Source organism: Cydia strobilella, chromosome 4 (assembly GCF_947568885.1).
Source record: "Cydia strobilella chromosome 4, ilCydStro3.1, whole genome shotgun sequence".
Classification (NCBI taxonomy): domain Eukaryota; kingdom Metazoa; phylum Arthropoda; class Insecta; order Lepidoptera; family Tortricidae; genus Cydia; species Cydia strobilella.
In genome coordinates, this window is record NC_086044.1 from 21532250 (window position 1) to 21559265 (window position 27016).

The 27016-nt window shown below is 38.2% G+C and overlaps 1 protein-coding gene across 1 annotated transcript; it reads right to left on the minus strand.

The window, feature by feature from the left end:
* Positions 1 to 454: 454 nt before the first annotated feature.
* LOC134740938 (transcription factor Sox-14-like) lies at positions 455 to 26071 on the minus strand. The gene is made up of 5 exons (XM_063673594.1): positions 25463 to 26071; positions 1530 to 1833; positions 881 to 1017; positions 652 to 843; positions 455 to 614 (listed from the first exon to the last, which is right to left on the minus strand). Exons 1-5 carry the CDS (start codon positions 25663 to 25665, stop codon positions 455 to 457), a joined length of 996 nt encoding a protein of 331 aa, XP_063529664.1. The 5' UTR covers positions 25666 to 26071.
* Between the last annotated feature and the right edge of the window lie 945 nt (positions 26072 to 27016).

Consider the following 27016-nt stretch of genomic DNA (forward strand, 5'->3'; position numbering starts at 1 on the left):
TGGAAGTTGAAGGCCGTTCCCAAGGCCTGGGGCGTCATGGCCGTGTTTAAACGCTATCAGGAGAGGACAAGTCCCGTTCTGGCATGGACGTGGAAGGCCGCTCCCAGGGCCCGGGCCAGGCGCGGGCCGGGAGCGCCACCGGCCTTCATATGACGTGCTGTGGCGGCTCCTCGTCCTTCGATAACAAAAGATAAGATAAGTATTTGCACAGACTCAATAGACACCGCATTAGGAGCTTATCCAGAAAGCGAAGTCACCACACAACCTTAAAACCTCTCCCCCGCGAACAGCACTATAGAGTTATCCAGCTGAGCTCATATTTATTAATAAAACTCAATTTTGTGACTATTTATTTATAAAACAGGTACGGGTATTGGTAAACGGGTAGGTACGCAATTGAATTAAACGTTCACACTCCCTTATTAAATTGGTAGGTACGTAGACCACAGGCTGCTTAACGTCCACGGGGGGCGAGGGCGTGCGACGCGGGGACAGGGAGCTGTAGAGTGGGACAGATTTTTAAGCTATATGTATACTGCACCTTCATGAGCACGTAGGCCACAAGCCGCTTGACATCCGCGGGGGGCGAGGGCGTGCGACGCGGGGACAGGGAGCTGTAGAGTGGGACAGATTTTTAAGCTATATGTATACTGTACCTTCATGAGCACGTAGGCCACATGCCGCTTGACATCCGCGGGGGCGAGGGCGTGCGACGCGGGGACAGGGAGCTGTAGAGTAGGACAGATTTTTAAGCTATATGTATACTGCACCTTCATGAGCACGTAGGCCACAGGCCGCTTGACATCCGCGGGGGGCGAGGGCGTGCGATGCGGAGACAGGGAGCTGTAGAGTGGGACAGATTTTTAAGCTATATGTATACTGCACCTTCATGAGGACGTAGGCCACAGGCCGCTTGACATCCGCGGGGGGCGAGGGCGTGTGGCGCGGGGGGCAGCCGCAGGGGGACAATGAGCTGCTGTATAGCGAGCTGCCGTAGAGGGCGCCGCCATAAAGGGCCTGGGGACAATTTATACATTTAAGCTTCTTCTTAGGGTATGGGATAGACCAGCGACATATAGCAAGCGAAGTAATTTAGCTACTTTATCATGTAATATGCTGACTAATTTGTGCTGAATGCACTTTAGGAGTGCATCGAAAGATGCGTAATTGTGTTAAGGGGACCACTGATTGCCAGTCCGCCGGACGACTGACAGGCCGATATCGTCCGGCGGTAGTCAATGGGCCCCTTTAGATGCGTACATGAGAAATCACTCAGTTACTCACTGTATATTATCCTAATAATTTTGCGTACTTCTGCATTTGCAAAATAGAATGGGGAATCAGTGTTTCCCAAGCGGAAATAAAATAAGAATCTTCTTATAAAATCAAGTGGTTATTCTAACCCACCTGCATCATGATATTTCTCCCATGCTCAATTCATCGTTTCAGCACCCATTGACAGAAATCAATTATGACATATGTAATATGAAAACACCCGGTAAATGGGTCACTGGCAAGTTATTCGTTACATTGAGTGTAGAAAAAAGAAAAGTTCCACATACAGACATTACCTGCAAATGCGCAAGCTCCGCCGCCAGCTTCCCATCCTCAGGTGGCAGCTTGAACGGGTAGAAAGGGTAAAGCGGCGGGAACAGCGCGCGGCTTAGCTCAGGCTTGTCCAACTGCATGGGTAGCGGCGGTGGCAGCAGCCGCGGCACCGGCGCCATCAGCCCGCTGATGTTGAACCCGAATTTCGGCTCCTTCTTGACGAGCGCTTTGGGTTTTCGGCGTGGACGGTATTTGTAGTCGGGGTGCTCTTTCATGTGGAGGGCTCTAGAAAGAAAGCTGGGTTTTAAACGGTACCAAATTTGTTTATGAGGAGCAAAGATTTAAAAAAATGACAAGTTTTCCCTATAGTTTTCGGTACTGACTTTCTAACACCGAGCGGAGCTGGACCCATAAACAACGGTTTCTAAATATACTCATTCAAGTCGATTAAGCCAATCAAAAATTAATATTCTTGAGATAACATCTGATTGTCTAAACACTCTCTGAGTCTTAACTCATCTTAAGTGCTCTGTTTTAACTTATGTACATGTCTGAGACATTCTACTAATAATAATTATGACTGTTAAGTTCAATTTAGTGTGCTCTCAGTCGCTCATGCAAAATACTCAGCATATAATTACTTATCCACAAGAGTGGCAAAGTAATTATATGCTGAGTATTTTTTAATTTTGGCTGGTGGACTTTTAAATGTAACTAAATAAAATTTCGATTGTTCGAGTATCAATATTACAACAAAGGGTAAACAGCAACGGGGGAAATTAACTATTGATCATGTATCAGTTGACCCGCTCTTCTTTACGGCTCCGAGGGTCTACCGCGAAGCACGTTCGACGTTCCTCTCTGTCGCACTTGTAAAGTCGTATGTAAGTGTGACAGGGAGGCAACACGTCGAACGTGGTTCGCGGTAGGCCCTTCGAATGCTGGCCGACACGAAAAGTGGACGAACAGAAAATACACGTTACGGAAATTAGAAGCTTCGCTGGTCTGGGGGAGTCACGCGTTTAGATATAATAAGGAACGAATACATACGCGGAACTTTCAAGGTTGCTAGTATTTCAGACAAAATGAGAGAAGGCCGTCTGCGTTGGTATGGCCATGTTATGAGACGCTAAGATGACCACATCACCAAAAGTACTTGCCATAGAAGAGGGTCAACGAGGCCCGTGACGACGACCAGCAACCTGCGGTGACAGCATGGTTGCATTTTTGTCACCTGTCACTATGCCTGTCACTTTCGCACTTACATACGTGTTAGAACGTGACAGGCATGATGACAGGCGATAAAAATGCTACCGTGCTAAGCCCGCTGGACTATTCAAAACGATTGAACGATTGAAAGTTCTTTTTTTTTGCCATTTTTATTATGTGACCTTTTTTGCAACTTTTGTGTTATTTCTACTCAGCTACGAGCTCTTTCGATCCTAATGGGATAAAAAAATGTCCCTAGGTTTTTTCCCTATTGTGTTACCATTTCCCCATGTACTTTGTATGGCGGTAACAAGAAGGAAAGTTTAAAAATGTATGGAAATTTCGGGACACCTTTTTTTCTCCTTTAAGGATGAAAACGGCTAGTGATCCAAACTAGAAATAACACAAAAGTGGCAAAAAAGGTCTCATAAAAAATGGCAAAAAAAAAGAAACGCTCAGCTATCAATGCAGTACCAGAGACAACCCACAACCTTGTGATATGGCGCAAAAATACTACGAGGGATGACCACAAGTACTTAAATGAAAATGAAAAATTATTTTATTTCCATATTAAACTTAAGTAAAATGGGATTAAAGCCAAGACCAAAAAGAAGATGTATGACAGTTAAGTACCGTAAAATGGGGTGAGTAGGACTGGAGCAAAACTGACATTCAAACGTCGATAAAATTTTATTTTTACATATGCAAACTGAATGGTGTATATAATAAGTTTTCCGGACGTTTGTATTTTAATTTTTTATTTTATTTTGGGTAGTTCCATTTCATAATTTTGACGATAAACAGGAAAAACCACCTCACCCCGTAGTCCCTCGTAATTGGGGTGAGATGGGTTTTCATACAAAGGTGATTTTGGAAGATTGTTGGATCGATTTTTTGTTATTATATATTTTTATATTTATATATTTATAGCTCCATTTTAAATTGGAATACATTATTTTTGTAGCAGTAGCCCTAAAACCCCATCTCGCCCCCCTTTCAAACCTTCTCTCCCCATTCATAACCCAACTCTCCCCGCGAACCCTACTCACCCCTTTTTACGGTATATAGTTAATCTAGTGTAACTTTAAAATGAGTCGACGCTTATCTAAATGACTGACTGTACCAACATCAATAGTAGCGGATGAGACTACAGACAAAAGGGTCTAGCCATTATTTACTAGCAGATTTGGTACCTACCCGTCATCACAAATACCTTATGATAAAAGCTACTTCGCTAGCGTAGCGTAGCTTATGATCATTTATAGTTATTGTATTTCAATTGTACTTACTTAGTGGGTAGGTTGGATACATGATTAGCATTATACCAATTAATAGTTAATACTAAATGGATATCAAACGTAACTCAACTACAATACTATTTTTAAATAATTTCACGGTTTAGACTCACTTGTTCTCCTTTCTCAAGCACTAATAGCTGCGCGAGTGACTAAAACAAGTGAGTCTAAACCGTGAAACTATTTTAATGTTAGTATGTCTCACAACAATTTAAATTCGACGATACTATTTGTTCATTCTAGGGTCAAGGGTAGCAAGTAATCAAATCATCCGAAATGCAAATCGAATAATACCTAAGATTCCTCGATAACGTTTTTATATTCCTCGCAATAAAAAACAGATCACCACGTTATTGGCTCCAAAACCCACATAGCGCGCCTCCATATCGATATTATTATTATTATCGATATCATATCGATATTTACCGTATTCGATTAACTTGACAAAAATATCGATAAAAAGATACGTTTTTTCTAGACATTGTGTATTTTGTATTTCCTTCGTATCGTGTTTATTTGGTCGGCAAACAAAGTAATGAAGGAATTGATAGTGGCCGGTCGATGACCCGAGTTTTTGTCGGAATCACAGATCGCGCACTTAGATGGAGCATTTAACAGATTCACTGCCAGCGACACGCTAGGCGGGTTCTCTATTCGTAGGTGCTTTTCGCTACATACGGGTTTTCCCATGTTATCGGCTACGCTAGTACTGAATGTGTCAAGTATAGTAGTGGTCACTAAGTGTATAACGCACCTGTCATCTCAGGTGCGTCCACATATACGATCCGTACTCATGTAAGTTAATTACAAATGTCAACAAATATTATTTCTATGAGTAAACATGGATCCCTCAAAGCATAGTAGTTTAAATGTCCTATAAAATGAAGTAGCCCATAGTACATAACATAAGACAGGTTTAATAACGTATCCAAATACATTATGTTAATAAACACGCGTTAATTTTATGTCACTTTGCTCGCATCGCCAGAACGCGATAACAATGGATCAGAACTTGTATGAGAGGACAAAAGTACGAGGTGCGAGTGATTACAGTTCAGGCAGATTCACGGTAAAAAAAAGTCTCGGAGGATATAGTATCATGGCTCAGAAATCTGCGCCAATGGTTCCACAGACACTTTTCAGAGCTGCTGTGTCGAAGGTTCAGATTGCCACGATGATTGCCAAACTGCGATAGCAGACGGCACCCGAAGAAAAAGATACATAGAGTTGCTATCAAAATCGTTGCAGACTTTTCTTGGTCTACCAAGAAAAGTCTGCAACGATTTTGATAGCATACGCAGTGCAAGTGTTATTTATATGTCATAATTTCATAGAAGTTTGACGTTTAAAATAACACTTTTCTTAGTCTAACTCTATTAGATTGCAAAGTCTATTTGAGGTACCCTGTGGTCGAAATCCATCGTCTTACGAAACGTCAACGGGAATAACAAAAGTGATAAAGAGTCAATATCCACGGGACTTCGGGTCATGGCACATTGCCGTTTGTCGCATGCTGCGTGGCGAATCAGACTGCCCTGATCTTGTGAGTCGCGTACTTAGACTGCACGTACCGGATATCCCTAGGATTAATCTGAGACCGCGGGTGCGCCCACTGTTGGCGGTGCCGGCGGCGCGCACTGTGTCGCGCAGAAGTTCGCCGCTCCCTCGAGCACTGACATTACTCAATGCGCTCCTGACGTCAGCACCTGATTGTGATTGGTTTGCATGGAGATGGACGACTGTGTACCGTGAATGTCTGAAGTATTGTGAGACGATCGATGATAGGCCTTCCACAGTCGGTGTATAATACTATGTTATGTGATGTGTTATTTCTGTTTCTTCCTGTGTATTTTGTATCTTGTACCTACTTTTGTACTATATTTTTCTGGAAATGAAATTTTCTGCTAGGTTAAGTTTCTCGGCGCATTGGTGTTTGCTGTAATGCCGTTTAACCAGAATTGTATTAAATAATTAAATTGCGTCCGATACGCATGTCGCTCCGACATGCGAGCGGGACATCGCTATAATACGCGCTTAGCGTTGTCTCGCTCAAACTTCGGAGCGACGACGAACATAAATCTACATCCGTGCGTGCGAATGCAGTGTGCCATGCACCTTCGTTTCTTGCGAATAGTGAGGATGTATGAACGTATGTTATCGGTTTAAGCACGGTAGCATTTTTATCGCCTTTCACCATGCCTGTCACGTTCTAACAAGTATGTAAGTGCGAAAGTGATAGGCATAGTGACAAGTGATAAAAATGTAACCATGCTGACACTAGTTCCTTGTTCGATGTTTGGCGTTTTAAAGAACTTAATTTATGTTGTATTCGATATGTTCTAATAATATTTGTAGATGATAAAGTTGAAATACATCTTTCGTAATAGTTTGAATTCCAGTAAAAACAACGGTATTACCATTTACCGGTTTACACGTACCTATACAATTCGGAATATAATTTTAGACAAGACAACTTTAGAAAAAATACCTAAGCCAGACACAAAATGATATGTGAATAGCAAAAAATGAATGATATAAAAATATTAACCGTAGTTATAAGTTTAAATTAAGATGTACTAACAAAATATGGACCATGTCTGAAATAAATGCATTTTATTTTATTTATTTTATAACATCTTTGGCAGAACTACATAGGTATTGTGAAATATTTTCCATAAAATAAACTGAACTGACTTTGACTGATAGTAGTAGTTTAAGTTTAAACGAATTCATCCCGGCATCTGTACTTGGGTCATAATTATTTTCGTTGTCTTGTTTCTGACAACTGTCACGCGTGTATTTCCTCTATCAAATAAGTAAAAAAAGTCGAGTGCTATAGCATGTCTTTCTAGCTGTGGATTATATTTTAAAAACTAAAAAAAAAAAACTAAATTTCACTTAAAGCTCCACTTCGTCACATTACTCTCATTTTTTGAAGACAAATCTAACGAAAATAATTTTGACCCACCTATTATAGAAACGATTTACACTTAGAGTATGAGGTCAGCTTTTTTTTGCTAAAAGAAAAAATCCTTGGGTTTTTCCAATTTGCACTATTTTTTGACATACAGAAACTATTTGTTTCAAGTACACATGTCCAGCATAGACTGCGTTAATGACCTAATCCATAATCGCGGCATCGTTATGACGTGATTCACTCCCGAACAATGATCCTAATCATTCACAAAACATCCCAAACATCGAACTATCGCCCCGTCCACTCGCATAATTACAATCGACTCGACTCGCTGACAATCGCGATTCTATCACAAAGCTCGCATAATCGGACGCTATGTCGACTGCACCCACAACACTATACGTCAAAATCACCAAGCTTCTACAATCAAAAATCAACTTTAACACCCGCGCGTAAGGTATAAATTTACTTGTGTTGTATGATCACATAGTGATGGGAACGTGTGAATGCTCGATTGTGACTGGGACAATGCAATAATCCTTGCATTGTTGGAGCGACATTGTTGTTTTAAGGGCGGCGCGCGCGACAATTGTACGCTTTATTGCATAAATAATATTATTTTGGCCGGTGACGTTTCATTGTCGCACTTTTGTTGCTAAAATTTGATATCGCGGAGGGATAAAAGTTTTCGTTGTTTGTCTGGAGTGTCAAGAGTCTAGGGGATGTTTCGAGTGATTTGATTACCAACGCCGTTCCATTCGAGATATATCTATGTTTGTTTTTCTCTATCATTTTTTTCGTATCACAGGGTTTAGGAATATGAAACTTATGTGTTTCGAGTGCATATGTACCTATTGCAAAATCAGTGGATTTGATTATTCGCCGCTTAGTTAATTTGAGTGTTTTTGTAAAAGATTATAACGGGTCGCAATATTTTAATGTGCCATGTTGAGTGATTAGGTGCATTTAAAACCGCAGCCAAATAACACTAGACCCTACTCATATAGTGTTGTGTCCCTCTGCCGGTGAGTAAGGTTGCCAGAGCTCAACGATAGGGTGCGGGGTATTAGGGTCGCCAACGCGCATGTAACACCTCTGGAGTTGCAGGCGTCCAGGCTACGGTGACAGCTTACCATCAGGCGGGCCGTATGCTTGTTTGCCACCGACGTAGTATTAAAAAAAAGAAAAATTATCTTGTAATATACGGAACCTTAATGAGAGACAGCACACCGCCTACATGGCTCCAATATTTTAGCTCGGAATTAAATCACGGATGATATACAAAAAACATCGTAACAGATACTGCACTCTCCTTAGCTCAACCATACCCCATATCCAGAGTGGCTAAAAAATAAGTGCATTCCGCTTGCCAGGGCGGTTTTGGGATTACATTGAGCAACTTTTACTATGGGACCAACCCCGAAATCGCGAAAAACATTTTAGCTGTTTTATACATTTTGGCTGGTCCATTTTCTATGGGAGGGTAATTTTTTTTGCGATTTCGTGGTTGGTCTCATAGTAAAAGTTGCTCAGTATAATCACAAATCCTCCCTGACAACGGTAATGCACTTATTTTTAGCCACCTATATAGTAGATATTTATTCTACACAGATTTCTAACGGCGCGATTCGGGAAACAAATTAGAGATTCACTAAATATGAAATAGTAAAGATATTATGGTGGTTGGAGCCAGGTCCGGATCTAGGGTAGAGCGAGTGGAGCGGCCGCTCTAGGCGCCGGATGGCAAGGGGGGCGCCAAAATGGCAAATGAGAAAAAAAATAAGTTTTAAAAGACGCGAGTGTGACGCGGGCCCAAAAATACGGTTCGATTTGCGTTTGGGTAAAAAGCTTCAACGAAGGGCGCCAAAACCCGATTTCGCTCTACCCTGATCAAGGACTCGGGCCGGCACTGGTTGGAGCTTACGCTATTATTAACGCCGCTCCAATTAATATTGGATGGCGCTTATGTCGCATAGCGCCGCAATAATTTGCGACGCTATGCGACGTAAGCGCCAGCCGTCATAAGGTACCTTTTGCCGTGTAATGTCACATATCTTTACTATTTCATATCTAGTGAATCTCTAATTAATTTACAATGCATGTGCTCGAAAAGTGCGTTTCCTACGGAGCCATATCATGCGGAAAGTACTACTTTTCCGCATTAGTGCTTTTCATTTTCATTTTTTTACAGTACATATGGTACTACTTTCTCGCCCTAGTGCGGAAAAGAGCACTTTTTTAATTTTTTAATAATTAAACTTATTTGCCATGATATCTTTTTTTATTTACTCGCACAATGCATAGTAAAACATTGTATGATACACGTGCGTAAAGATGATTTCCGCACTTGTTGCATAAATAGCTATTCTCGAATCGCGCTGTAAGTAGGTAAATCCGTTCTTAGCGTTTCTCGGAATATTATTGCGTCGGACATGAAAAAGCCACAATTGTAAAAAAACCAATAGTCCCTGGATGCATATTGTATGTCGATCAAACATGATAAAGTTGACAAACAGGCGTCGCCCATTGTGACCGATAACGGATATGGGAACTTTAAAATAATTCAACAAACAGTGTATTGATATGCGTTGCAACATACTTATTTCCTGTTACAACGTTTTGGGGAACGCATCAGGGCGTCTACATACAATGCTATAAATAAACTATGTAACCTCAGGGATTGCACACAAATGGAAGCGAAAAAACTGCTTTTCAAACTGCTGCACTCACAAAATTATGCCGAGACAGAAGCCATATTTAACAAAATTTAGTTTCAATATTGTGTCTAGATTAAGCCTTAGTTTGTAGTTTTAATTGTAACAAAGTCTGATATTTAAATTATAATTGGTTCCCCGCGATACAGGCACTGCCTAGTGCGGAGACCCCTGGAATGTCTGTAACCTTTAGCTGAAAATAAATGATCTTTATTCTTCTTCTTTTTTTAAGGATTTTTGGAGTTATTTTCAAAGTTATCTACGTCTCAGTATTTAAAGTAATAATATTAAAGTAAAAATTTAAAAAAAAATCCCCAACACTCCACCGTCCTCTTCCGCCATCTTAAAGGCCAGCAGCGAACTTACAATAACATAAAACGGATTTTGATAAAACATATCTAAGACCATCACTAGAAAACCTGCTTTTAAATAATAAAAAATTGCATCCAAATCGGTTCACCCGTTTAAAAGCTACGGTGCCACAGACCGACACACAAACACAGTGGTCAAACTTATAACTTTATTTTTGCGTGGGAGGTTAAAAAGCAAAAGAAAAGTAGGTACATTACATAAATGCATTCGTATGTCTGTCCGTCTATCCGGATGTTCTCTACAGGACGCATTTCTCGATAACTGCTCTTAAAATTTGGTAAGCAGGGTCGATAATTTTTTGTTATTTAAATTTTTGGATTTTTTTATGGAGGAGCTGTGGAGGTTCGCATGTTATACAGCTCACAGAACCACTAGTATTAGGTAAATAAAGTATATCAAACGTTTATATTATGGATGGTATAGAAAGGATCGCAATCTCTTATGGCAGAATTGTTGTAAAAGTGACCGCGTTAAGCTTTAAATGATAGTTCCTAATCTCTCCGGTGGCGCTAGTTAGGCTCTGAGACATGAGTATAACATGAACCATATAAGGCAACAAATAACCCGACCAAATTACGTAGGTTGTTTTTGGTAGTATTTCGGTGTATGGTGGCGCCGCCTAATTACTGTTTTTTGATGGACACTTTTCATACATAGAGATTTGGCTCCTTTATACAGTCTCCATGGTTTATATGTCAGCGGCCGTAGCACGGTCGCATTTTTATCACATATCGCCTGTCACGGTCTAACAAGTAGGTATGTGAGTGCGAAAGTGACAGGCATAGTGACAGTCAATAAAACCGTGCCACCACCGCAGGTCAGATTGAACAAGATCATTTTGTCACTATTGACATACAAAAAACCAGCCGACCCAAATTAAATGCAATACAGTACAAGGCGGAATGTAGCAATTTAAATTCAGAAAACATATAAAAACTCAATAATAGGCGTTTTCTTAGAGAAAAGACCTAGCTAGCTATTTTTTGCCCCGAAAAACCCCCATGTAGCAAACTTCATCGAAATCGTTAGAGCCGTTTTCGAGAATTGCTCGTTTAAAGGTATAAGATACTGCGTATTACAGATACCATAGAGTAACTTATACTAGAGCGGTACTGTCATAGTAAATTTTGTAACCCCAGTAAATTCACTGCCATACGATAAAATGTATTTAAATATGGATAAATGTTTTTTTTTTATTCGCATTAATTATTTTTATGATTTTGACCCATGTTCTTTCACTGATATGCGTTAAAATTGTTAAATAACAAACGAAACCGTCAACGCCATCTATACGACAGTAAGCCAAAGCTAGTAGCGCCCTCTGAACGAGAATCAAATTTTCTTGATTTTCGAGGCACGTTTTTTCCTTAGACTGTATACATCTATTACGGAGTTATATCTATCTTTGCAGATACCGACACATAATAAAAATCATAAACCTACGTATTGTATCTGTGTTTGAACTTCTAATATCACAATCTGATACGGTATGCAACTCGAGCCGATAACGAAGTTTCCGCCGTATAAAGGAGGGTGCGAACAGCGAATGCAAGTCCAAAGAAATTCAGGGTAAAATCTGTTTGATTATCTATAGAACTAGAAGGGTAGGATTGGATTACATATTTCAATAGTTGGAGGAATCAAAAGTAGTACAAAACTACTACTTGTGGCTGTTTGTGGGTATAGCTAATTCATTTTTTTACTGATGCTGATATAAAAAAAAACCGGCCAAGTGCGAGTCGGACTCGCGCACCGAGGGTTCCGTACTTTTTAGTATATGTTGTTATAGCAGCAACAGAAATACATCATCTGTGAAAATTTCACCTGTCTAGCTATCACGGTTCATGAGATACAGCCTGGTGACAGACAGACAGAAGGACAGACGGACAGCGGAGTCTTAGTAATAGGGTCCCGTTTTTACCCTTTAGGTACGGAACCCTAAAAAAAGTTAAAACTGCTAATCACGATGTTCGTTCGTAGCCCACAAATGGTCTTGCCGGAAGACCAGCGCTGACTTTAGGGTTAGCATTATGATGAGGCGGGACCATTTCGTGGTAAACTATATAGTTTTCACATCACCAATTCGAAAAAGGGATTTTTCTTCCCTGCTAGGAGGGATCAAAGTGGCGCTTTTCTTCCCTGCTAGGAGGGATCAAAGTAACACTTTTCTGTTGTAGGTCACTATTTTTACATTTTTTGCACATTATTTTTTTTAGCTTAAATAATATTTGTAACATCATAATTACCTCATAGGTGATGTGAAAAGCAGTATGTGTCACATGGTAGCCAAATTGTTTCCACCTTGGGCGTAACACACTTGAATCCCTCACTACGCTCAGGATTCTACTTTAGAATCCCTCGTTGCTCTCGGGATTCTATTATAGAATCCTTCGCTTCGTTTAGGATTCAATGTACGCCCTCGCCGTAAATCTGTCATTTTGCTCCCTTGTAACGCAATCTAAGGTACTCTATGTTTTAAATATACTTTTTCTGTGTGATACGTTTAAGTATGAAATGTAGTTTGGCATGAATAAATGAATTTTTATTCTTATTCTAATCATTTTATAGTATGAATTATCTCAGATGATTTTTTCGGGCTCGAGCCCTTAATCTGTTAATCAAAAGCCTTTGTTTCTTTTAAGAGCGGTCTTCAGCACGTGCCAAAGCAACCATGTCGCTTAGGAAGCAACTATCATTTAGAGAACAATCAGGATGGTATTTTCTTTGGAGATAACAAAACGTATTCTCCGAATGGGCTGTTTCATGAATTTGAACCATATAAATAGGATGGTAAATTTGCTTTTTAAACGGGATGATTCCCGTTACTTATGTCGGGGCTATACGCAGTTAGCAGTGTAACCACTGCATAAAGGAAACAATACCTTTTTCCCCTCACTAGCTCGGAAAGCCGTCTTTTATCCTTTAAAACAAGCGGGGATAAACGCATTTTATCCACTAGTGGGGAAAGTAATTTGACCTTGGATGGAGCGTGTTTAAGTAGCTTGACAGATAACAAAACGTAAAACGCTCATAATAATGGTTCGTTCGATATTAATTATCATTAAATAAATGGTTTGAGAATCTAATAAAAAAGACCAAATTTAGCTTTATTTAATAATTTTAACTCATAAACCTTAAATTTTCATAAGAAACGTTAGATTTTTTATTTATATAAATATAATTCTGAACGCACAAGTTGAGTCGATGCAATTTCAAAACGCATCGTTGACATTTCATACGTCGGAACAGAAACGTTAACATTGTCAACAATTTTTTTACTTAAAAACACTTCTTACCGACTCACGTAAAAATCAGAATTTCCAGTGGTTTCTGTTATAATATCGTAAAAAATAAGTGATTCCAGTGATGAAGATGATCTAACGCCTGTGGATGTTGCACTTTCCTCGCTATAGTGAGGGGAAAAGTTTTGTGTTACACACGGGTGCAAATGTATTTTACTTCTCGTGTGTTGAAACACTCGCTACGCTCAGGATTCTATTTTAGAACCACTCGCTTCGCTTGTGGTTCAACTATAGAATCCTTTCGCTAGGTCTCGTGTTTCAATTCCACACTCGCGGGTAAAATACAACTTTGCACCCTTGTATAACAAATAACTATTTCACCTCAGCAGCTCGAACAAGCCTACTTTCCTCACTCCAGGGACTGAAACAAAGTAGCTTTTTATTTTAATGAAGGTCATGAACTGCCACTTCATACTTTTATTACAAATTGTTTTTTTTTTCTGTATTATTCTGTGTAATTCGAAATACATTTTACCCTTTAATGTGTTCTCACTGCTGAGGTGAAAAATTATATGTGTCTCACGAGAGCAAAGTTAATTTACCTCTCGTGTTTTTGAGTCCCTCGCTACGCTCAAGATTCTAAGTTAGAATTTCTAACTTAGAATCACTCGTTTTGCTCGTGATTCAATTATAGAATCATTCGCTTTCTCCGGACTCAAAATCAACACTCGCAAGAAAAACCAACTTTCCTTTCTTGTTGCACAAATAACTATTGTTTAACAGATTAGGGCCCGGAAAATCATCTGAGATAATTCATACTATAATACTGACTGCAACTTGAACATTGCAATTTAATATGATGTAGGATAATAAAATGTAGGCAACATTTGATTAAGGACCAATGACCATGACTTTATTCTTTCTCCTAACTTGAATTTGAATAGTTCACGACAGGCCAAAGGTTATATTTTTAATTACATTCACTAATTCCATAGAAACCATAGTTGTCCTCAATTACGACCATGCACTTCCTGTTTTGGAATCTAAAACGATACAATTACTTACCATTTTTAATGTTCCGTGCAAAACTTTGTTTTGACAAACGGAACACTTATGCGATCACTTCGGTCTTACAAATCAATTAAATCCGTTTTTCTCAGAGACCGTTTGACATAGATACCTAAAATTTGAAACAGTTATTTTGAAAAGGGAATGGGCTATGGCAAACATAAATGCCTTTTTAGTCGGACTTTCAAATCCGAGGTTAATTTTTGTTTAAAATTTGTGCAATAACAAAATACACTTGGACTTAATGCCTAAAGGCATTCTCTACCAGTCAACCATAGGGCTAAACAGAGATGTAATTAAAATGGTAGAAGAAGAAAAGTAAGAGAATTTAATTACATTATATTTGTATCTCGTATAAACTCACGGGTATAAACATCCCGGTCATTTGATAGGCGTGCGTGGGGATACAGATCCAACACGTAGAGGCCCTTTGGAGAAGTTTGCTGTTATGTAATACACCTGCTAGAACCCATTCACGGGTACAAATAGATACCCGTAAATCGGTCCCAACAGGCGTAGGGGCTATTATAAATACAGTGGAAAAGAGTGCCGGTTATGGTATTGAAGTTTGGCTGGTCAAAAAATTGGGCTATTGCTGAGAGGTCCGGACACCTGCCATAACAATGTCTGTACACGTTATCGAGGCAGGTGGTGACTCGCCGCCGACTAGATGGACCCCTGAAACTGCCGTCGTGAAGACGACCAGGAGCAACACCGGTGTGAGCGGCTCAGGGGTGTCGAGAGGTGTGCGCCGCTTTCTACCCAGTGGCTGTTACCAGCCACTGTGCCAACTCGCGTCTTATGCATCTTTCACTTCCACCCCTGGAGCATATAGCTCTAGCGACTCCTCTCTAGACGGCCAATGAAGGCAAGCCAGAGCTGAGAGTCCTGCAGGTCCCCTTGGGGTCCACTCCGACCGATGAAGACACGCCGGAGACGGAGACCCTGACCGACTCTCGGGAGCACTCGGGTCCGTGGGGTCGTTACTCCCCAACAGCTCGCCACAAGCTGCCCTGCGAGATTATATTTATTATTATGTGTTGTTTGTGTTTTTTATCATGTTATGTGTGTTTTGGTTATGTATTCGAGACCAAATAACATATACTCTATGTTCGAGACGAGAATAATATTTGCTGTTATACTTATGTATTTGCGTATTGGTGTAAATATGCTCCCGTTGTAAGTACCTTTTGAGTTTTTTATAGATAGATACTGTTTGTAAAGCTTGCTGTCACTATGAAGGCGTATTCCCAGGTAGCAAAATGACGTCAAATGATCGTAAACGTCGGTTTGAGCGTAAAGAGGTAATACCTATCTATACACTGACAGACAGACAATTGTGGTATTTTCTATAAAAAGGGACCTTATTGTCGTCGCCATCGAAATGCCCCAAATATTTGGGTTTTTCCACTGTAACTCTAAATTAATTCGCAAAAACTCAACTTATCTTATCTTTCAAAAAATTTTTGGTTACTACACCTAACCTAGTTTTTCTCAGAACTCCGATATTAGTCTACATGCATTCAAAACGTCCCATTTCCAATGTCTGCCCTAATCTGTTTTCTGTTTAGAACCGTAAGCCCCTTTTTATAGCCCTGCGCGCCGCGATAGCGCACAAAGAGCCACAATGAAGATATTATAGCACTTATAGTTACTGATGGGGTTGGGCAAACTTATGGAGATTAAATTGATTTGTAAGGGTTGGGGACTTTTGTTTTTGAATTAGAAGACTGTGTGGTTAATGAATCCCTTTGACGCGTCGGTCACATCTGTGTTAGATCTTTTTGTAGCTACCCATGTATATTTATGTTAAGAATTAAAATTTTAATACTCTCTATTTACATCCAAGATATATACAGTGGTACTACGTAAACGAAATTAATAACTAGCTTAAATCTAAAATAGGCCCTTGAGGCATTGTACCAAGGATGCTGGCGGCATTTCCTCGCTTATCGCAATGCTGATACGTTGTGCGAGGAAGCCGCCAGCTCTTCAGTCACCAGACGCTTCGCGATTTCTGCAAACAGCTTGTGCGCGCTGGGACCCCATGGACCTAGAATTTTTTTTTTCTCTACAGGTCTTACTGCTTATACTCTCTTTCATATCATATCATATCATATCATATCGTTTATTTTCATAATAGGATTTTACAATCTCTTTATGACGTCAAACAATTGTATTTACTTAAAAATTAAATATTAAATAACATTATCTATGTTACACTATGCACATACTTATCAACTCGAAGGGTTAACGTCTTCTAAATAGTCTGATATTTTATAATATCCATTTTTGCACAACTTTCGTTTAATGACCGATTTAAATTCATTTAATGGCAAACTTTGAATATCCAAAGGAGTTTTGTTGTAAAAACGAACACATTGGCCAATGAAAGATTTACTTATCCTCTGAAGTCTAGTTGTAGTAGGTACAAGTTTCTCTTTGTTTCTTGTATTTCTGTTGTGTATGTCGCAATATTTCTTAAACATGTGTTTATTTTTCTGCTTTAATACCTACAGTGTTTATAACATTTAAAACTTTCGCGGTTTAAACACATATTAAATCACATTTAGAAACGGGTCTATCGCGAATTTATTTTGTTACCTTTATTTACCGACGTTTCGACACAGGTTTCACTGGTCGTGGTCGCGGCTAACTGACGTCCCAGCAAAATGTCAAAACAGAGATTTGTGTGACTACCCCACGAAAAGTGCATTTAAAGTTCGAGGTAGACATCACATTTTCAAACCACCCACTACACATAAAAGTTAATTATTGTCAATAGTCCGACACACAACACTCACAACATCCGCGCACACATCCGAAGATAGATCCCTCGGCTTTAACTTCTGGATCACTGGTCCCCAAGTTGCCGATAAGTTATAACCATCTTCCCTATTAAAATTTCTGGGGTGCTTCTTGATTTCAATCGCTTCTACAGTGTTTATCAGTCAGAATCAAAAGTAGCGTAGTATATACCTGTCAAATACTTCTAATATAGAAGTATAGAACAATTAAGGGCCACCCCACACTGGCGTCTTTTGAGAACCGGCGCATTGTCAGCGCTATGAAAAATGGCGTCGCTGTGCAGTTGCGCCAACGTTGCGTCGATCAGCAGCCATAGAGTTGACTAGACGCCGTCGCTTGGGAGACGCTAGTGTCACAAGGCGGACACGCTATACATCAAAAATCACTATTTTCTATGTGTGAATAGCACGTCTGTACACGCGTCATGCGTGGTGAGAGTAAGTTGCTTAAAAATAGTACTGAGCGGCCGGCAAACGGCCGTCAATCTGCTGTCGCTGGGCGAGGTAATTCGAGTCGGGGCGGGGCGGTGCGTGGCCGTTCTGTATGATAACACTATTACTTATTCTGTGCTAGTGTAGGGTGGCTCTAAACTGTGCAGATACTTTTAAACACGAACTGTCGTGAATGTCGAGATTTGGAATAATATTCGAGGGTGGCAGATATTTTTGGCGCGTTGTTTCATACGCTACTATTGATGTTACCTGTACCAATCCATAGTTTATGGTAAGATTTTAATGAGGGCTAACGCGTATGAATTCGCCGCTAGGGGCGCTAGTGTAGATCTTCTTCTTCTTCTTTTAAAATTATGGCTTCAGCCCAGTGGGACTATTTCGCCAGTATCAAGGTATTGAGAGGTTTACAAACGACAAAAATTGTACGGTTGTACAAGACAGTGTACGGTGATTTGTTAGCTCTTGTAAATCGATAGCTAGACTTTACAAGAAGCACGTGGACTACCGGCCGTTGACTCCAAGATGGTGGTTAAACGCGCTTCAAAATTAATTCTCCATTCACTGCACACTACCACATTAGTTTACTGTATAATAAGCTATCGATATTACACTAAACAATATTAATAAGCAAAAAACAAAGTAATTAATCACGATGCTAACTATCAAGATGGCGCTCGAACCGGAAGTCGCTAGTGTAGATGGTGGTCTTTTCCATAGCTCGAAATGTCAAATGTCACTTGTCACTTCAATGACTGACAGCTGTTCTGTAGTCTTTTGGACCACCATCAACAGAGGTGCCAACTGGTGAGCAAAAAAACGATAGCCCTCATTGTTCACTGCTGAGAATGAACAAATTATCGACGTTTTCGTTGCAGTGCGCGCAGTGAATTATCTGCGATATATTACAGCGCGATTCTGAAATCGTGTCGCAAAAATTTAAATCGTAGTGCGCGCTTGGCCTAATAGGTCTTGTTGCTTACTCTCTTTAATAAGGTAATTGCGTACCTAACTTATTAAACATTTTTAGTATGTAAGTACGGATTAAAATATTATTTACAAATATGAATGTGCCAAAGTAAGAAAACATTGTAATTTGACGTTAAAGACGCTAAAAAACTATCGTATGATAAAAAATATTTGAACAGAACCCTTTAAAAAAAAGCGAGAGCTTGCTCTATTGTCTTAACATAAAACTAACTTAATTATTTAATCACTGTTACCTAAACAAATAAAGTAACAACATTAATTTTCTTATCAAATAAAAGCACGGGCTTTTTAAGTTTTATTGTTTAAAGCACTATCATGACATCTTTATCAAATAAAAAAAAACATCCGGCTGCTCTATTTGTTTCTGGTACACACATTTAAGGCATAATACCAACTTAGTTATGACGTTTAAAAAATCTAGCCGTGTTATCAAATAGCAAGAAGTCTTGTTCCGTTTTTTTCTTGGACGCCCGCAAACTTATCTTGGTATTCTGGAGGCATAGTGTAGGTGTGGTTAAATAGTTTTTGTTGTATAATAATGATAACAACAGGTGCGATTGTCTGTATGTTCGAGATAACAGGATGGAAGTATTGTGGGTACTGGGTACAAAGTAGATTATGTGGATGCAAAGTGGGTGACATTTTTATGTTTGTTTGGTTTTTCGATTATATCTCGGAAACTATGCGTCTGAGCGACATGGCCTTTTATACAAAATGAATTCAACACCCCTGATTTATATTAAAACGATACCAAACACGGCCTAGCAGCCTCACTGATGTGATATCAAGATAAAATTGAGAACCCTAAATAAACTTTTAAGAGCGGATATCTCAAAAACTATACAAGATACCTATCAAAAAACTTGACTAAATAAAACTTGTAAAAAACTTAATCAGCTTTAGTTTGCTAGTAGTCATGTTGCTAAGACTCAAAGTTTCCAAGATATGTGAAAAACCTAAAACATACCTTCTTTAATAAAAATTAACTGTAACTACTTACCCTACCTTACCTTACCTTATACGTGAGTGACCCGTTATTAATATGTTTAATATGTGTAACTACTTACCTATAAAAAAGTAAGAAAACAAAATGAAAAAAAAACTGGAGGGCTTCGTCACTTTTTCTTTAATATATGACATCTATTACAGTTTTTAATTTATATATAGTAGTGTGACTACTTGAAAAAAAAAACATCAAAATATTTAATAAAATAATTTGATTTGTTCCCAAACTTGTTCAAAATGAAGTAACTTTGTTTCCTTAACTTAAAATTATTTTTGAAGTAATAACTCGGTAATAAATACATGTCCGCAATTAGGGTCAGACCAAGCTAACTCTGCATGGCACTTGTAGTAACAAAATGTTGCGGTGTCATTATTAATTTGAAACTACGAAAATATTTCGTATAAGACACTCCCTCACTTTGTTATATTCAACACATTCACCGCTAAGCTACGGTCGTAGCCACATGGGTTTCCCGGTATGTAGTGGAAATGCTTCGTAGAGTCGAAACGACTCCGTGTCATGATTAGCGCTGAATGGGTTAAGGCGGTGCAAAGTTAGTCTAGACGAATTCTAGCTACATCTGCGGTGGCAGCATGGTTCCATTTTTATCGCCTGTCACTATGCTTGTCACTTTCGCACTTACATATTTCTTAGACCGTGACGGACGTGGTGACAGGTGATAAAAATGCGAGTGCTACGGCCGTTGTATCTGTATAGGTATCTTATATTCCTTACAAGCAAAGATAGATATAACTCCGTAATAGATGGATACAGTCTAAGGAAAAAACGTGCCTCGAAAATCAAGAAAATTTGATTCTCATTCAGAGGGCGCTACTAGTTTTGGCCTACAGTCGTATAGATGGCGTTGACGGTTTCGTTTGTTATTTAACAATTTTAACGCATATCAGTGAAAGAACATGGGTCAAAATCATAAAAATAATTAATGCAAATAAAAAAAATCATTTATCTATATTTAAATACATTCTATCGTATTTTTATAAATCTTCATTTTTAGTTTTAAAGTGTGTCGACAGATGGCAGTGAATTTACTGGGGTTACAAAATTTACTATGACAGTAACGCTCGATCAGTTACTCTATGCTTACAAGTATAAGAACGCTACTGTATAACAATCCATGCACTTGATACGCCAGTGTCTCTGAGGGGGAACAATGGCTGCCGGCCGCCATTTGCCCGCCCCGCCTTTCTTGGCGCGTTCTTTTAGAAGGGGACAGATAAGACAATGGCAATTTTGCGCTCGGTTATGTTGGCAGTATGTAATTAAACTAAGGGTAGGTAATCAACGAACTTTGTGCTGATAAACGATGTTACAGTTATCTGTCTAGGTATTTAAACTGTTTTTGAAAACTTTTATTAAACTTGAAATGTTTGTTTGTAATTATTACCATCAAAGAGGATATAATAAGATAGAGCGGTAGGTACTGTCATAGTAAATTTTGTAACCCCAGTAAATTCACTGCCATCTATCGACACACCTTAAAACTAAAAATGAAGATTTATAAAAATACGATAAAATGTATTTAAATATGGATAAATGTTTTTTTTTATTTGCATTAATTTTTTTTATGATTTTGACCCATGTTCTTTCACTGATATGCGTTAAAATTGTTAAATAACAAACGAAACCGTCAACGCCATCTATACGACAGTAGGCCAATGCTAGTAGCGCCCTCTGATCGAGAATCAAATTTTCTTCATTTTCGAGGCATGTTTTTTCCTTAGACTGTATCCATCTATTGCGGAGTTATATCTATCTTTGGTACCATAAAATCAGGTAACTTTAGTCCACAACCCAGGTAGCAAAATGACGTCAAATGACGTCAGCGACGTCATAATGACGTAATAATGCCGTCATTGTGACGTCGCTGACGTCATTTTACGTCATTTTGCTACCTGGGAACTTACAACAGTTATAACTATGGTCTTAATTCAAGTTCCAGTAACATATGTATAAATATTTTTCAAATTATAATGAGTATCAAATATAGAAAAATCATTAGTATATCTAAGCAACAAACTAAAACTAAAAACTAAATGAAAGAGCGTTTTCACATTGTCCGATCCGGGCTATAACCGCGAAAATCGAAGTTCGCAAATTGCGGGCATTTATCTTTAACTCTAATTACGCCTTCATTGGAGTAAAAGAGAAAGATCCCCGCAATTTGCGTAATTCGGTTTTCGCGGTAGCCCCACCGATATCGGATGTAGGATCCGACATCCGCGTAGTCGGGCCGCGGGGGCACGCCCGGGCGTCGCCTTTAGCGGTCACGCACACAGCTCACACTACAATAAACTTTATGCCTACACATACGCACACAAACAAATATTATCGGTTCGACAGCTAACGGGGGGCTCCGACATAGCTGAGTTTATCGGAAGCGCCTTTCCGATATTGGATGTCGGAAGGCGCCTATGACAATAACAGCTGCAGGAGAGCGCCAATGGCATTATGTGCGCCTTTTTGCGTTATTTATCGTTTTTTTATAATAATGATTTATTAAATGCATAAGTACATACAGAGAAACACATATATCTTACTTTTTTAAAATAAATGATTTATTTATTTTTAAATAGAGTATTACAAGGCGATAATCAGGATGAAACAAATATCCTCAATAAAAATTACATTTAAAATAAAATAACTAATCTTAACTTAAATGAAAATAAAACTATAACCTTATAAAATAAATTAAAACCAAAGATAGATATAACTCCGTAATAGATGTTTACAGTCTAAGGAAAAAACGTGCCTCGAAAATCAAGAAAATTTGATTCTCGTTCAGAGGGCGCCACTAGTTTTGGCCCACTGTCGTATAGATGGCGTTGACTGTTTCGTTTGTTATTTAACAATTTTAACGCATATCAGTGAAAGAACATGGGTCAAAATCATAAAAATAATTAATGCATTTAAAAAAAATCATTTATCTATATTTAAATACATTTTATCGTATTTTTGTAAATATTAATTTTTAGTTTTAAAGTGTGTCGACAGATGGTAGTGAATTTACTGGGGTTACAAAATTTACTATGACAGTACCGCTCTAGTATAAGTTACTCTATGTTAAAACTAACTAAAAAAGTCCCCCACATCTGATCCCTGCGGAAGGGTGCCCATAATGCTGGCTACATTCCCCCGCTGAATGGCAATTTCGATCCTTTGGCCAAGGAATGAGCCAGCCCTAGGATCTCTGGTGGTGTCAAGGAGAGTCTTACTAGTCAAGGAGGGTCTTACATTTTACTTCCGTCCGACATCCGATATCGGATCGGACAATGTAAAAACGCTCTAACGAGTACAAATCAAAAAGGCTCATTGATAATCAACGTTAAAAACTGGACCACGACCACACTCGTAATTGTATTAAAGGACTACCTGATTTTACGGCTCAAGGGCTACTGCTGGGGACTTTTGATATGTTCATCTCCTAACTAGCCCAAACAAAGTTACGGAGTCAAAAACTGTAATCCAAGCATTTCCCTCTACAACTTTTTTTGAGCATACATTTCCTAGCCTAATGGTTGCGCTGTATGATGGGTTTACATGCAGGTTATGACAGTTCGTTTTTATATGGAGTAGCTTTCACGTAAAATGTTTGTCGATATTTTTGTATTAACTTTAGCACGATAATTTATTTATAGAAATTTAATACTTAGGTAATAAAAATACAGTAAAACATATCTCATAATAAATAATAAATAAATAAATATTATAGGACATTCTTACACAGATTGACCAAGTCACGGTAAGCGCAAGGAGGCTTGTGTTATGGGTACTCAGACAACGATATATATAATATATAAATACTTAAATACATAGAAAACACCCATAACTCGGGAACAAATATCTGTGCTCATCACACAAATAAATGCCCTTACCGGGATTCGAACCCAGGACCATCGGCTTCACAGGCAGGGTAACTACCCACTAGGCCAGACCGGTCGTCAAATCTCATCAACTACATATTTTTAAATTAAGCACAAAGACGAGAGGATTGAAGGTCTAGGAACTGTTATTATAAGGCCAGGATTACACTTGTAAGTTTTACTTACGTTAGTAGGGACAAAGCTATTTGTTAGAATGAGATAACGATATTCATATCTCATTCTGTAGTATAGCTGTGTCCCTACTTACGTAACTTACAAGTTGGACGTGTGTTATGAATGCTTGAGGTTCTGCGAGACGAGGAATGAACGGCCTTCTTCTGTTATATGTTAATTTAGATTTGTGTACTATGTGTATGAAATGTCTATTGGTTTCACAGTGCTTTGGATCACTGTTATGCTGTGAAATGTAATGAATAAAAAATAAAAATAAATAAATAAATAAAGTTTAATCCTGGCCTAAGGATCATCATTCGGGTAGATAAAAATTATTTAAATAAATCTAAGAATGCACTATTATTTATTTAATTGAAATTGTATTTGTAGTTATGAATCTTTTTGTATGTTGTGTTGTGTATTCAGATAATGCATATTTTTTTATTTTTTTTATATTACGTCGGTGGCAAACAAGCATACGGCCCGCCTGATGTTAAGCAGTCTCCGTAGCCTATGTACGCCTGCAACTCCAGAGGAGTTACATGCGCGTTGCCGACCCTAACACTCCTCTCCCCCGAGCTCTGGCAACCTTACTCACCGGCAGGAACACAACACTATTAGTAGGGTCTAGTGTTATTTGGCTCCGGTTTTCTGTAAGGTGGAGGTACCTCCCCAGTTGGGCTCTGCTCTAGATCTGGAATGACATCCGCTGTCCTGTGCTTTACCACACAAAGCGAGATGTCATTCACAGTGCCCATACCTCTCTTAATATATTGTATTTATTTATTATATTGTAGCACTTTTATTTAAGATAATTTTCTGTATAGATTACCTATAGGTATCTATTCAAAAGTAGCAACATTTAAATTAGTTAGTTGCAAAATGATATTTTGATTACTTACACATTTTATTAATTTTAAGTGTAAATACAACTAATAGCAGTTATAGCGACATGAAAATTTTTTTTGTAGGTTACACGATTTTCATTTTGTGCGACTAAAATATTTTTTTTAGATTAGTTTCATTTTTAAGTACTTAGTTTTAGGTAGTGTGTGTTTTTTTTATATATTAAAATATATTATGTATTGTTGATGAAATTGTATGTAGATTTTTTTAGATTTTAGGTATTTATTAATATTTGTATAATTTTGGACATTGTGTTTCTGTATTGTGTTTTAATGTATGTATTTTGTTTTGTAAAACCTACTGTTTATAGAGTTTACTTTTACCATTTAAGTAAAAGATGAGAAATAATAGTTTTAGTTTAGTTTTAGATTAAATTAGATATTATTTCTGTGTAATTTTACATGTGACTTATAGTTGAATAAATGGTAAATTTGGTGTAGCATGTTGACTACAAATAACTATAATTTTACTAAAATACATAGATAATTATTAAACTTTACAACTATTAGGTAACATACGAATATATTATTTTTAGTAACCTGTCAAAGTTTGACATTATTTCTAACATTATTTATATAGATAAAACATAACATAACAATGTTTTCAATTTAAAACCTGTACATCGAACCAATGATTGCTCTATAAAATTAATACCTTAACACCTTTATTGTATAAAAATATAATATGGAAAATTGAGAAAAATAAACAACGATATTTCTTTAATTTTGGTGTTAAAAAAATTACAAGAAGCAAAAACTTGTATGTGAACGTTAACTGAACTTAGGTTTTTTTAAATTATATTTTTTGTTATTTTTAAGGGTTTTTAAAATTAGAAGGAAAACCGTCACCAAACTTGCACAGACACCGTAGGTAATTCGCTCACCTCAACCGCTTCGCTTCATCTATAAACGGCCGCTTCTCCATCTCCGTGAGCAGTTTCCATTCAGCCCCAAGCCGCTTCGAAATCTCCGAGTTATGCATCTTCGGGTTGTCCTGGGCCATCTTCCTCCGCTGTCCCCGCGACCACACCATAAAAGCGTTCATAGGCCTCTTTATATGCTCAGCGGGCTGCTTACCCAACGACATTTTCGAACGTTAAAATTCAAATTCCGAATCACATACACATTATTTTGAATTTTCGAAACTCATTTGTTTTTCGCGGACGCGTGAAAAGCTCCCGAAAGCTCAATGCGGTGCTTTTCTTGCCAGTGTCATGTTTAAAACGACAAGACCTCGGCCTTGCTTCCCCCCTTGCGTTAGCCCCCTCTAACATGCGACCAATGGGAGGGCAGCATGGGCGGCCGCTGGGCGCTGATTGGCGGAGACGCGGCGCGGCTCGGGCGCTTGCAACAGGTAGCCGGTGCGTTCTTGTTTGCATGTTTATTAGCAGATTAAATTTCTTTTTAAGCCGCAACCTGGCGAGATCGCGCGCTGATTTAGCCTGATTTCATTTGGAAAGGTGGCGTAATGAAATGAATTGAGATGAATTTTCGGGTTTACTGTTGGATTGTTTGTTAGAGTTTTTGTGGAAGGAGCCTTGTCTTATTTTTTTATTGATAATGGGAAACAAACAGCGAAAAATTACACATATATATAAATAATTACACAAATACGTATACATAAGCCAAAACAGTTACCACTACTGAAATTAAATATATTATATTTCACTTTGAATGATTGCATAAAAATTGATGTGGGTACTACGACTAGAGTGACAGTGTATGGAAAATAAATGGGGCATTTTCTATGAAAAGGGACCTTATTGTATGGCGCTTACGCCGCACAGCGTCGCGCGGCATTGTATTTATTTCGGAGCATCGTTTATAATGGCGTAAGCGCCATCGACAATAAGGTCCCTTTTTATAGAAAATACCACAAATAATGAATTATGTAGTAATAGTAATTATTTGAATTAATAAAATAATCGAATTTAAACTATTGTGAGACATACTAACATTAAATAATTTCACGGTTTAGACTCACTTGTTTTAGTCACTCGCGCGACATGTTATTTAATTAATTAATAAAAATGTTAACATATTTTAATTTTATAACTAGTTTTTAGTATAATTGATCTGTATTTTTATGAATATGTTGTTTCTATAATAAATAATTAAGAACTGTTATCATGAATATTGTGTAACATTGAATAATAACGTAATAGTAATTCATAGTATTCATACTGTGCACATTGCACAACCATAACAAATATATTATTATGAACATATTCTCTAACAATTTTTTTTATCATTTTTTGATAATTCGCCTAGTCAATAAGTTATTGTCATTAATCCTGTGTATTATGATTTAAACCGTATTATTATTTAATTGATGCTAAGTAAATTAATTGTTAGTACCTACCTAACCTACATAAAATTATGTAATACGTAATTAAATGTGCCATTTTTAACCAAAAGAGTACTTATTGTCGCTTGTC

Excerpts from the sequence above, each read along its gene's own strand:
- LOC134740938 (XM_063673594.1), bottom strand. The coding sequence starts at position 25,665 with ATGTCGTTGGGTAAGCAGCCCGCTGAGCATATAAAGAGGCCTATGAAC. Across the intron at positions 1,834-25,462 it reads GATGAAGCGAAGCGGTTGAG|AGCCCTCCACATGAAAGAGC; the intron begins GTGAGCGAATTA and ends CTTTCTTTCTAG. Across the intron at positions 1,018-1,529 it reads TTCTTTTTTCTACACTCAAT|GCCCTTTATGGCGGCGCCCT; the intron begins GTAACGAATAAC and ends AATTGTCCCCAG.